Raw genomic sequence first — 14,177 nt, forward strand, 5'->3', positions numbered from 1 at the left:
CAGGGAAGCTTATGAAATGAGGAGAGAAAGCTAGCAGATGCCACCATGTGTCCTCTCAGCTGATAGAGTTATTCCAGATGGTATCATTCTTCCTTCAGTGAAGGTAGCCTCTTTTTGGTGCTTAATTTGGATATTTTCACTGCCTTAGAACTGTAAACTTGCAATTTAATAAATCCCCTTTTTAAAAAGCCATTCTGTCTCTAGTATATTGTATTCCAGCAGCTGAACAAACTCTTAAGCCCCCAGTACCACAAAAGTGAATGGATTTATTTGTAAATAGGATTTTTGAAGGTTTTATTAGTGAAGAGGAGGCCAAACTGGATTATAGTGCAGGCTAATCTCATATGACCAGTGTCCTCACAAAAAGAGAGGAAATTTGGACATGTGGAATAGGAGAGGCAGAGAGAGAGAAAGAGAGAGCCATGTGATGGAGACAGAGCTTGAGTTTTGCCACAAAGCAAGGAAGATTTCCAGTCCTCACCAGAATCCTACAGACTTCAGAAGAAGCATGACATTGGACTTCTAGCCTCCAGAACTACTTAGAGGCAATAATTCATTGTTTTTAAGCCATCCAGTTTGGGGTACTTGTTACAGCAACGCCAGCAAACTAAGATACTGGGAATGTATCGTTGGTGGGGGTGGGAGTGGGGTGGAGGGGGCACGGGAGAGGGGGCTGGGGTGTTTTACTGTTAAGGTCCCTGGTTTGGTGCTGGTTTCACAGGGATATTCAACTTATGAAAATATACAGAGCAGAACACACGATGATATGTGCATTTTCTATATGTATATTGCAATTCTATAAAAAGAACAGTATGTGGCACTGAGCAGATTGTTTATGTACTTTATTCAAAAACCCCATAATTTGTGCTTTTATTTCCACTCTTGAAATGAAGAAACTGGGATGCTGGGAAGATAAATGAGTTGCCTAAAGACACACAGAGAGTACCATCGTTTGGACTTGAACTTCTGTCTTTCTGGCTACAGATGATTATGTTCACCCAACTCCAAACTGGTACCAATCAAATGCTAATGAAAAGCTGTTGGAAGATAAGAAAATTGTTTTTCACTTTGACAGAATATAATGGTCCAATTTTGGGGTTACCCAATTGTCTGAGTTTTCACCCTTTTTAAATGGCCTATTTTTGGGCATGTAAAAATTGTGTTGCCTCTGAATTAGAAGATAGACAGCTGCAAAGGAGAGGAGGTGGGCAAGACACAGATCAAATAAGGTTGTAATTTTATAGATTGTCAGGCCACTGAGAGAGAAGTTTGAAAATACTGGTTAATGGGAAATTTTAGGACCACATGTTCGGATTGCATTCATGCATACTCCCACAGGACTACGAGTAATCTAAGCCCAGGCTGAAAATTAAAGGCTAGGGGATAGGGGGAACATACATTTTTAAAATGAATGAGACACTGCTCATTTTGGAAATCTTTCACAGGAGCAGCTAGCACAAATACTACATAGAAATGGAAAAGAAGACAAGTGGCCATCTATCAGAAGAGAGGGAAAGGACTCTCAGGAAACTGCATCATTCAAATATCAGTAGTTCTAACATTTGTTCAAGAGGGAATTCTGGCCCCAAACCATGACTCTTTTGATGGGATCATGTAAAATCAAGATTTAAGCCTAGATCAAAAAAGTGAAACCATAAAGCTGCACAGGTTGTTAATTATGCAAATTTTTTTGGTAGTTGATTAAAAGTATGATTTCAAAATGCCCTGAATATAAATGACCATCAAGAAATGGTCCCTACTGGTATGACTGCAATTGAGTCCAGGGTTTCATAAGCAGATGCACTGCTATAAATTCTAAAGTTTATATTTGAGGATAGTGTGGGGAAAGGGCTATTTAGAAATAGACCTGTTGGCTGTGTAGAACAAGTAGTAAAAGAGTCAATGCAATGTCACAAATCCTTAATTTTGACTTTAAGTTGCTGAAAGGAAAATACCGACTGCTAGATAGAGAGTGGCTTTTACTTTTGAAAATGGTGATAAATGCTACTCAATACAGTTAAAGAGAGGTATCTGGTGAGTGAGCCAAAGAAATCAAGATCATATACTGCCCTGCTTAGTACCTTTATTAAGAATTTTAAAGAGGGACAGTAACAATTTCAGGAAATTAAAAAATGGAATATATGTACATAGCGTAGATAAAAGGGGAGGGATAGTCATGATTTATACGACAAGGCGCTTTTTTCTTGTATCAGGGTCCTAGGCTAGGTAGCACTTCTAAATCCCTGGGGACAAAAGTCGCTGCACCTGAAAGTGACAACAAAAGTACCAAGGGCACAAGTTTCAGAGGTTGAGGCATGCCTGCATTTCTCCACTTGCTCTCAGCTCTGCCCAGGATTATGCCCTCTGCACAGCCAGAAAATCAGTTCCTGGAGCTCACTGCCCAGCCCTCACCATCTCAAAGCCACAGACAGAGTCTGTCTATGCCAGATCCTAGCCCAGAAATTTCTACCTGGGCTCAGTTCAACATGTAAGAGACATAAAATGCAGAAGGTAACATATGCATTGTTGCAAAAAAACAAAAACAAAAACAAAAAAACTCCTTTCTCCTTTAACTGTGCAAGAAACTTTTCACTTGTCCTGATTATTTTTCGTTATCGGACCACTTCATCAGCCGTGCAGACCTTTTGGGGGTTAAAATGAAACAAAACAAAACATGGAAAGCGTTTACCACAATGTAGAGCTTAAATTATCCGGTATACTCATACTAAATCAGTATGTCAGCTATTTATTAGGCAGTTCAACTAATGATTTCATGTGTTTTTACTTTTCCAACCAGTTGTTTTGATCTAATAATAAAAATGCATGCATTAGAGATGAGAAGCTTGTATGTGTTATTGTAATGGATTAAATAGAAAACAAACGGAAATCTCAGGATATCTCAGCTTCAAAGAGTATTATACTGAGATCTTCCCAGAGAAGAACTGGATTCAATAATGAAGAATTGGATTAAGGGATTGAGAAGGCTACTGTCTTTCGGTAACTAGCAGAACACATTCTCCAACTTGAAGATTCAATTGTGGCAAGAGACAAACTGAATATCTCTCTTGAAAACATGGATTCTCCAGTTTTTAAATGGAGTCCATGGATCAAGCTTTCAGGAGCTTTGAAATTATACAGGAATTTATGAAAATGAATATATCAGTATGGGTTTATATACACATACACGCGTGTGTATTTATATGTATTTCTCCCCATGGGAGAGAAGACATGTAACCTGCCTCAAGTTAAAAGCATTTCATATATACACACCACAGTTCACTTCTGTTCATACATGTGAATCACAATAGCTGTTTCCTTAAAAAAAAAAACCCATGACCTTTTTGCCCCACTAGTCTTAATATGTGAAAAGAAAAAAAAGATTGCCTGTATAAATTGTTGATTTCAAGATGCAAGGCTAAATAAGCACAAGTATAACCTGTAAAAGTTAAAACTCTGAAACACTGTCAGATCCTGAGGTTTCACTGGCCAATTTCCTCTTGTGAAGCAACTGTGTAGTGCTTCAGTAGGTGATCAGTTAGGGATGATATTTTAGTACTCCTGATAATAAAGATCTTTTTAAAATGATGATTGAGTTGTGTTCAGATGCAAGGTGAATATTCAAATGCAATAAGATTACATAAGAACTGCCAGCATTGGGTAACACCCGAGCCTCACACAAAACTTAAATGCTTATATAAATTGATAGTTGGAAAGTAACATGTAAAAAAAGGTGACTAGCTCTCTCTTTTCATGTCAAAAATATGTAAAAGTGATTGGCCTCAGGTCCCTTCACTATAAAATAGGGATAAAATAATCATACTTCATAGTTTTTTTTTCACTTTAATAGGCAGAAAATGATGCCCTAAGTTTGCACAGCTCAGTGAATTTTCACAAAGTGAACAAGTTCATGTAACTAGAGTCCAGACCAAAACAACAGAACATTTTAACATCATCCCTGTTTATGCTGCCTTCAGGTCATTGTACCTCAGTTTCCTGACTTCTACCCTCCTTCTGACAGCATAGATTAATTCCACCTGTCTTCAAACTTTATATAAATGAAATTGCACACCGCATTTATTTGTTCTGTCTGGTTTCTTTTGCTTAGTATTGTTTGTGGAATTTATCTATGTTGTGGCATGTAATACTAGCTTTTTCATTTCACTCTCTATGACATTCCCTTATATGACCATACCAGTTTTTTTTTTTTTTTTAATTAGTTCGGACACTGTTAGATATACACTACTTCCAATTTTGGAATAATACAAGCAGCACCGCCATGCATATTCTTGGAGATGTCTTTTATTGAACATATGCACATGTCTTCTGGTTATAGACCTAAGAGTGAAACTGGGGAAGCGGTTTTAGGGCGTACATATATTCAGGTTGATAAATACTGCTAAACAGTTCTCCGAAGCGGTTGTATCAATTTACTTTGCTACAAGCAGTGTATATTAACTTGTTTTTCCATATCTTGACAATACTTGATATTGACTATCTTTTTCATTTTAGCCATTCAGGCTATGTGTAGCTGTTATCATTTTGGGGTTTTAATTTGCATTTGCCTAATACTAACAATGTAGAGCACCTTTGTGTATGTTTACTGGTTATTGGAGAGGCTCTTTTGTGACGTGCCTGTTAAAGTCTTTTGCCCATTTTTCTACTGGATGTCTGCCTCTTCACTGCAGGAATTCATTATGTCTTTTGGACAAGAATTCTATAATATCTTCTCCCACTCTGTATCATGTCTTTCACTCTCTTAACCTGTTTTATTGAGGAAAATGTTAATTTTAATGTTCTCAAATTGATCATTTTTTCCTTTATGATTAGCACCTTGTGTCCGGTTTTAAAAAGTTTGCTTATCACACAGATAAGGAGATGCTTTCCCATAGGCTTTTCTGGAATCATTTTTTCTTTCACTTTGGAACCTACAATTCATTTGGAATATATTTTTGAATACACTATAAGGAAGGGCCAAGATTCATCTTGTCCGTGTGGATACTAAAAGGCTCAGCACCATTTTCCAAAAGGTCATCTTTTCCCTATGAACTGCAAATGTAACCTTTGACATAAATTAGGCTACAGCTTATCAAATATGTGTGGTCTGCTGCTGGTCTCCCCCACTTCTTTGATGTGTTAGGCTATCCTTGTGCCAATAACTCTGTCTTAATTTCCATAGCTTTTAATAGGTCTTATTAACTGCTAGTGTAAATAAATCATCAGCAAGACTGCTGTGGCTATTCTTGGATTCTTACATTTCACGTACTATTAGAATGAGCTGGTCAATTTCTGCAAACAACAACAACAAAAAGCCTATTATTTTATTGGGATCACATTCAATCTTCTAACATCTTTAATGTATTGATTCTTCCAGTTCATGGATCCCTTCTTTTACTCATTCTCTTACTTTCATTGTTTTCAGTGTAGAGGGCTTATATATCTTTCATCATATTTTTGCATCTGTGTTCAAAAGGAATTTTGCTAAGTAATTCTCCATTCTTGTTATCACTTCGTTAGGCTTTATTATGAAACTTAGACTGGCCTTAGAGCATGTAAGAAAGTGTTTCTTTTTTTGCTCTTTTTTGGAAGACTTTGTATAATATTGGTGTTTTCCCCCCTTATATAGTTGGAGGAATGTCATGTTTTTAAAAACGTTTTATTAAATGAGTTATTATATCCAAAGCATTTACTTAAGTGCCTGGTATTTGGTAAGTGCTATAAAATATTAGTTCAGCTTATGTGCTTGAACATTCATTTTTTTTTTTACCTCATGTAAACCATTATACAAAGAAGCCAGAGTAACCAGAAACAAAATCTCAGGGCTTTATAAAGGGAAGTAATGTGCTTTCAGCCATTCCTTCTGAAGGCACTCTTCAGGATTTTAGCTTTCATTCAAATATCAATTGATTACTCAACTTATTTCCAGAGGATATTTTGCTTCAATTTTGCATTGGTTCTGTTGCTATGCAGGTTAGATTAGTATTACAGAAAGAAGAGGTACTATTGACAGAAGATCATTTTAATAACACGTGTATAACGCCATCGCATACTCATGAAAAACTCTTTACAGGTAATAGACATACACTGAGGCTATGACATATCTAATATTTTGCTGACTAAAATAATCCCATATACCTTCATTCATTCCTAGCCCCAACACTCTCTTCCCTCTTCTTCTCCATGAAACTTTTCAAGAGTCACCTCCTTCCAGAGTCTTCATTTTCTTATCTCCAATCACTATTCAACTCTAATATAGTTTCCCTTCCTACAACTTCACTCCAATTTGTTTCAAGGTCTCCCCGAACTTCCATGTCATTCAGTAAAGGTCATTTTTCTATCCCCAACTTATGTGACCTCCCAGCGGTATTTGGCCCTATTGAGGATATGCACTTCATTGAAATATGTATGCTCCATTGCTGAATTCTATGACGGCACACGCTCACTGCTTTCCTCCCCTCTCGTTTATTCCTTTCTATTGACTTCTCTTTATTTCCATTTACACTCTTGAGCTCCCTCATCTTTATGTGGCTTTGAGTTGAGTTCTTCAAGTTTCCATTCTTGAAAAGCATATTGCTTCCATCACTTTTCAATGCATTGCTGACTCTTAAATATATCTCCTAAGTATGGATATCCTTCTTTAAGCCTCCTACCCATTGCCTGCTTGGCATCTCCATTTGGAGGCTTCTCAGCACCTCACATTCAACACCATCTAAAATTAGGCTTACGCAGCTGTCCCTTGGCTGTCCTGCAGTTCTCTCCTTCAGAAAGGCACCACCATCTGTATAGAGAGAACTTAAATCTTGTGAGACCTTAAATCTGACAGTCATCCTTAACTCTACCCTCTCCCTCCCTCTGTTGTCAAGCAATTACTAAATCATGTTCACTTAATCTCCCAATCATCTCCCAATTTCACTCTCCTCCATCTTTACTCCCACGAATTGAAAGTCCAGGCCACCAGTGTTTTATCAACAATACTTGAGTAGACCTATAACCCTTCTTGAAAATCCCTAATTGCTGGCCTAGCCATTGCAGCCAGAAGAATCTTTTACAAACTTAAATCAGGATGTCATGACTTTGCTTGAAAATATCTGTTGCATATCTAGCTTAACTAGGGGAATGCACTCTTTTAAGTTATATTATCAGTACTTAACATACATTAAGTATTCAGCATGATAGTTAAATGATAAATGACAAGAAAAAGAAGCAAAAGATCATTTAACTGCTCACAAATAAGTACGCTATTTTCCTCTGATATGTAGGTAAGAACATCTCCAAATATAAGACATCATTTAATTTAAGAGTTTATATTGACATGGCCAGAGCTTCTAAATTGTACCTCATCAAATAACCTCTCCACTTATGGCAAAAATTACTTTCCAGGACAGATGACGAATCTGTCCAGCTGAGTTCTCTGTTATGAACATGATGTTAGAAGGGCAAAGGATGAAAAACTGCCCATAACCCGGTCAGTTAGGCATGCATTTCTGAGCATCTGTCAGGTGCATGGAAGGATGGGGTACCTGGGGAGGGCAGCAAGAGCCAAAGCCTCTGCTAACTATGACTTATGGCAAAACATGGCAAAGGCCAGAAGATATATAAGATGAGGTGGTACAAAAGAGAAGGGGGGATCTCCTCCAGTAAGGGACCATGACAGCTTGTTTGGGAAAAGAGGACTTATGAAAGTTTTGAAACATGGCTAAAATTTATTCAGATGGGAACTGGGAAGAGGTTATGCTAAGTGAAAAGAATAGTCTGAATGAGGATTAACCTGACATAATGTTGTTGGCACCTTCCCATGGCCTTGTGAGAAGTCACAAGCCTCAACTTAGGTGATGGCAGCTGGAACAGAAATGGACAAGCTAACAGGACTCACAGGTCCTATAGGAAGATATGGGTTGGGAGATGGGGAGAAAAGCACAAGGAACAACAAAAAAAAGAGGCTGCCTGAGTGAGTTCTAGCCGAGAAGACACCAGTATCAATAAAATAAAGCAGAGAGAATTCTGAATATTGGAAAACAGATCGTGAAGACAGAGAGAGACAGACAATGTTGAGTTTCTGACCTGGCAGGTGTAGATGCCCTGCCGATAGTCCAGGCAGGGCTGGAAATGGGTAGATGAGGTTTGAGAAGAGAATCAGGAAAGCTTGTCAAGATTTCAACATTCCTACCAAAGTATCTTTAATGATCATATCGTGAGTTTATAATCCATAAACTTTTTATCTAAAGCATTCTGGAATCTTTCATAAAAGCTTCTGCTAACCTGTATGAATCTTAGCATTTCATGTATGGCTCATATTCATGCTTTAGATCAATGTCAGCTTAAATCAATTGACAATTGTTTTACACATGCAATTGATAAAAAGTTGATTAGGTCCTGCTCCTTTATCCTCCTTGGTGTTTCTATCCTAAACTTAATGCTGAGAATCTCAGGCTGGCTACAGAGGAACTAAATCTAACTAATGATGCCTTCTTGCAGGGCAAATTATTTCATTTTGAAATTCTATAGCAAATGAACAACAATAAAGTATTGGTTCCACTTTTAAATAAATGCGGGGCTATTTTGCTGCTGAAAGTTTTCATTCAAATGACTGATCAGATCTCACATGTCTGTTTAAAAATGTCTGACTTAGGTCGTTACAAAATGACAGACCATGATAAACTAGATGATAGCTGGGGGTGAGACAATGAGGCATTGTTTACACAGAAGATTGAGTAACTAGTTTAACAAAAGAGGTTCTTGGGTATCCATTGTATGTACAACTAAGAGATTTACTGGAGCTTTTATAATTTCTGCCAGGCTCTTTTTCCAACCAGCTTCATTAACTTGAAGTAAATCAAATCATGCAGAAATCAGGCGCAGGCAGAAAGCAATCCAGGAAGATGCAATATGAAGAAAAACAGACACGGGATGATAAGGTTTAGAATCTTTGGCATTTTTCATAAACATTTTGTTTGAAGATTATTAAATTACAACCAAGAGGGGAAAAAAGAGTAAAACTCACTATTAAATCAGGTTTTTTTTTTCTCAACTTTTCTATTACTATACATATAATACAAAACTGCACATACAGTGTATGTGACAATGAAATACAGTCTTTAAAACTTAAATATCATTTGAAGAGGAAGATATTTGCATACATTTTATATATGGACAAAACTAGGGTTCTGTCTTGGAGGAGGGGATACTGTACACTAATGGATTCTGCAGGGATCAGATACCATCAAAGGGGACTTTCGCAGGGTTAAGTTTCTAGGAATGGGACTCTGAGACAATTTTTATTGTGTATAGCTTCTTTTCTGTCCATAAGAGGAATGAAGGATAAATCTGAACAGCCATAGTATTTTTCCTTTCTACCCAACACATGTGGGCAAATGAGGTGATGATAAGCAGGTAAGCAGCCACATTTACTGGTTCCTTGGTCCTCAGCTTTTATCTTTCTAAATACTCTCAGAATTCATTAAGTTGTCCTCTTTTTTCTCTCTGAAGTTAAACTCTGTATTTTGGAAATCAGAAAATGTGAAAGGCGGAAGAAATGGCGTTAGAAGTCAACCGAAGCTGTCCCCTTTTCAGATGTGAGAGCTCACTGGACCCTCCTGGGCACTGGGCTGGGATGCAGGCTGGCACCCAGCACTGCTGACTGCACTGAAATTGTGCAGATCTGTCCTAAGTTATTACAGCTGGAGTACGCCTAAAGATTTGGACTAAAACAAGTAATCATAAAAAAAAAAAATTCTAAAATATGCACCCTTTGAACAAATGGTGGGCATCAAAAACTTGTTAACCCAGGAGAAAACCTCACTTCATGAACTCAGAAAGGAGTGTGGGGGTGGAACATGGAAACAACTGAATCTTAAGGAGACTGCTGGAGGTGTGAAAAGAAGTGCAAGGTCGCCTCGAATCCTAGTGGTCTCCGGGCTCTTCTCAGAGAAGGTGTTCAACCCACGGTGGCCCAGCCTTAGCTCTCGCTTGAGAACGGACATTTGCCTTTCAGTCTCCAGATTGTTTCCTCTGGCTGGGCCGACCGTCCGTGCAACTAAGACACCCACGCATGCGGGTGCATGCACACGTGCAGATGCCCGGGTGCACATGACGAAGGGGAGAAAACGGAGAGGGGGCTTTGCACAGCACACATTTCAGAATGACACACGGGACTACTGAAGGAGCGATGATATGGGTCTAATCAACCGAACACAGAACTGGGCGCTGGTTTCCAAGGTTGGTGAGCGTCCTAGGGAGCGCTGCGCTTCTTGCGAAGGGGACTCTGGCCACTGCAGAGTTTCAATTCCGCATACTGCACCTGTGAAAACAAACAGAGGGGCGCGGGCACTGGGTAACCCTAGCTCACCGCAGTGTGTTAATGGCTCCCCAAGGACAAACCGAGGCAGAGGAAGGAAGGTTCAAAGGTAATGAATCATTTTCTAAACACAGGAACATGGAGGGATTAATTGCAGGAAGGATTTGAGAAGTCATGCATCATTTCTTGAAACCAAAATATTAAAAGCAGATTTTTTCTAATGAGATGCGTGGACTTCTACCTGCTCTCCGCACTGCTGAATGACTTTCCTTCTGTGTGTGCCAGTAGTGTTCAAGCAGCTTGATAATTGCCTCTTGGGAATGTTTATCTTAGTATAGGACACAGCAACTTATGAAGACTCATTCATTTAAAAACATCTAAAATCTTAGGGGAAAAAATCTCAGCAAATTCTATGTCTATTTCGCCTAAAAGGGAAAATAAGTGTTGACTTTGATACTGGGCACCAGACTTATAGAGATTCCTCTTAAAAATGAATTTCATTTATAATATAATGGCTGAAACATGTGTGATAAATGTGAGTATTGGGGATTCCCCAGTGGTGAATTGTCTATCGTGTTATTAGAAAGTGCCCTTGGCAGTCCATGGAGGGGAGGGTCTACCTAGCACGCTAGGTCATCAAGCTCAAATGCTCCTTTATTGTGCCTTCTCTGTATTCGTGCCAACTTCAACTGGATGACCACTCGAGGACCGGTGCCCGGACCATGCCCAACCATCCCCGGGGCCTCTGATGGGAATGTTCACTCTTTAAGGATATAGGTGTGAACTCACACTGCAACCCAAGATCACGAAATGCCCTGCTTTGGCGTGTGGGCTTTGATAGGCTGACTGTGGAATGCCTTATTTAAAACATTGTCTTGCAGACCACAAGTGCTCACTATTTTCAGCATTTGCACCAAACTCCCCAAGGACATTCCATCGCATTGGATAAAGTGAGCTAAACGTTGGCAAGAGAAGATAAATGAAAAAAGCATCCTTTCTTTAGAGTGTTGTGTGACAATCCCCTAGCGTGGCAGAGGATGGCCCATCTGTCAATATTCAACGCAACACAAACAGGGGCCAGGTTCCTTTATATATATGTGTCATCTAATGCAAGTAATTTTTACAAACACACACACATATATATATATATAATCTGATGCAAATGTTAAAGAGTAAATTCATATTTATAGAATGTGCACTTAGCTAATTATATCATTAAATAGAGGTTTAAAAAAATGTCATGGAGTTTGCTTTTATCTCTACAAATTGATGGGGACTTGGAAGGAAGGGGAAAGAAACCGTAAAGTGTTTCAGCCCTATATCTCTGCAATCCACCCAGAGGTGCAGGGAACTGATTGTTACAGTTACCCCAAGATAAAAATCAATACTTAATTTGGAATTTTCTCAGCTACCACAGGAATGTGTCTTGATCATTTTGATATTTCGTGCCACGGTCTTCCAGCTACCTATTCTATGCTCTGTACTCCACCCCCATTGTAGCTTCTCCTTCCTCTGGATACAGCAGCCTGACCAGTAGGAGCGACTCAATTGGACTTTCCAGTATTGTTGTTTGTCGTTAATCTCTGTGGACCCACAGAAATGGGACGCTGCTGGACTAAGTGACCATTACCTGGGAATAATACTTCGGATTGATTTCAGATTATTTCATGCTGTCTCTGCTTCTACAAGTAAGTGCATACAAGTAAGTGGGGCTTTGCCCACAGCATTTCTAAAGCTTCAGAGGGAACGGGCTGGAACCGAGACCTAACAGATCATTGGGGCAAATGAGAATCAAAGGAGTAATCCTCTTACCCCTCCTTCCCCTAAAATGCCTGTCATCTGGAAGAGGAGAGAAATAAGCAACACTCCCCCCAGCTTTGGATATCTCTCTCTCACAATCACTAAGTCCATCTCATCCTCCTTTGGGAGGCAAACGATAAAAAATGGGATGAACACCACCGCACTGGGGCTGCGCAGTGTGTGAGTGCCAGATCATACCTAAGTAGCTCATTTTCAGGGTAATTTTCCCCAGTCATCTCATGCTTTGGACAAAGGTTTTCCTGCCACCTACCTGCAAGTCAGGCGTCTTTAAGGATTTTGTGATTCGTTATCTCAATTGCTCACACAGCACAGCCTCGTGCTCTCCAGCTCTGGGGTTGGCCAGGCTTCCACACCGGGCCCCTGTTGGCCATTCATTACCTACCTTTTGAACATCAGACGGTGCCCTGGAGAGGAAGTCTAGTAGCTCATTATTGTCGATGGAATAGGGATTTCGAAGCTTCTTAGTAAATTTATTTATGCCTGAAAAACAGAAATACCAGGGGCATTCTTGTTTTATTTCTTCGTTTGTTCATTCATTCATTTCTCTTTAAAATTTATCTGACTTGGTGGGGGGGGGATAAGCGATTCACAAGTAAAAATTAGTGTGAAAACAATTACTAGACCACAAGTCATGCACATGTTGCTGTCATGTGGAATCATTCACAAATGCCTTTTCTTGAAGGAATGAAGGGGTGTTGTAGAAGAGGGGCTCTGCCTTCTTCAGCTGTGAAAATCCCATTACAATCCCAGCAGCAGTGCGGCAGAAGCACACACTCAAACTGCGGAGCTCACTGGCCTTTTTGGAATACTCTGATTAACAGCATCCTCTGCTATGAAAACATATGTCCCATATGGGAAAAGGCCTTCATTAGCCCAAACAAGTCTCTGCTTGGAGGCTCCCGACAAAATGCAGTGGTGGGAGGTGGAGGGCGGGATTTGTTTTTATGTTGTTAAAAAGGAACTGCAGAAATCTATCCAACCCCCCACCTCCACCCCAACTCATTTTCACAGGTTTCTCTCCTCTCACTGCAGAACAGAACTTGACATGTTGATTGTAGTTCCATGCTGCAGGAAACCGTGAAAAGTTATTATTGGAAAATTATCTTACTATGGTTGCTAACCTGATTTATGGACCGCAACACTGGCGCGTGGGTTTGTCCGGGCAATAGAGGACATGCTAATTTAGGATGGGGACAAGGATCATTAGAAGCAGGGTTACCATTTAAGATGTCAACATGCTGCAGTTTCCCCCTTAGGTGGCTGCACTCTGGGTTTGGGGACATGTCTGACCATGCTCTGGCCGTCGTGTTCTTTTTCTAAGAGAGCTCCACTCAACCACCTTTGTCTCCTGTTCTGCTCCTTGCAGCTGTTTGGGCTGTATCCAGAGCTCATAAGCGCTGGTCTTTTTTTTTTTTTTAATCAAATGTCAACCTTTTTTTCGGGTTGCTTTTTAGAAGCAGAATGACTAGGTGGCCTTCTGAAGCTGTGCCACAGGGTGCATGTTTAACAAGGATCATATCAGTCCCAACGATGCTGAATGAATTCATAGTGAAAGTGTACACAGAACGGCTCCTACTTGGAAGTCAAGATAACATTTAACAGTTAGACACTCCTGAACACAAGAAAGTTTTGACATTTTTCTTTTTTTATTAAATATTATTTTACACTCACCTAAGGACTGGGCTTCCTCGATGGTATTAGACCTGACATGATGTCAACCTCTGGCCATTTATTGGGATCTATATGTCTCCTTTACAAGTGGGACTCAGCAATTGTCCTTGAGAAAATGGCCCTTGGTGGTTGGGCAGGAGAAGCCTCCTTGCAAATGATTCCTAAAGTCAAAGCTGCATTATCCCTTTCTTCCTTCTACCCGCAAGCAAGCTTTATGTTTCTAGCTCAAATTTTCCCCAGAATTCCTTTGAACTAAAATACTCTCACTGTGTTATTCTAAAGACATTTAATTGTAGCATGGGCTTTCTGGCAAAAGAAAACAGACAAGGCAAAATGATGAAGGCAGACAAAGACGTATTGAGAAAAGATATATCTTCTATTGTTAATTATATAT

The 14,177-nt window shown here is 39.6% G+C and overlaps 1 protein-coding gene across 8 annotated transcripts in view; it reads right to left on the reverse strand.

The window, feature by feature from the left end:
• Positions 1-647: 647 nt before the first annotated feature.
• The window catches only part of MCTP2 (multiple C2 and transmembrane domain containing 2), a 254,637-nt gene continuing 241,107 nt past the window's right edge, over positions 648-14,177 (reverse strand). For 4 of the 8 annotated variants that reach the window (XM_077124086.1, XM_077124089.1, XM_077124091.1 and 1 more), the window contains 2 exons: positions 12,495-12,592; positions 648-10,294 (listed from right to left, as the gene is read on the reverse strand). In XM_077124086.1, the coding sequence (XP_076980201.1) occupies positions 10,226-10,294; positions 12,495-12,592 (167 nt within the window). In that variant the 3' untranslated portion in view covers positions 648-10,225. The remainder of the gene's footprint in view (positions 10,295-12,494; positions 12,593-14,177) is intronic. The other 4 variants (XM_077124085.1, XM_077124083.1, XM_077124084.1 and 1 more) reach the window with 2 other exon arrangements.

Source organism: Tamandua tetradactyla, chromosome 12 (assembly GCF_023851605.1).
Source record: "Tamandua tetradactyla isolate mTamTet1 chromosome 12, mTamTet1.pri, whole genome shotgun sequence".
Lineage (NCBI taxonomy): Eukaryota > Metazoa > Chordata > Mammalia > Pilosa > Myrmecophagidae > Tamandua > Tamandua tetradactyla.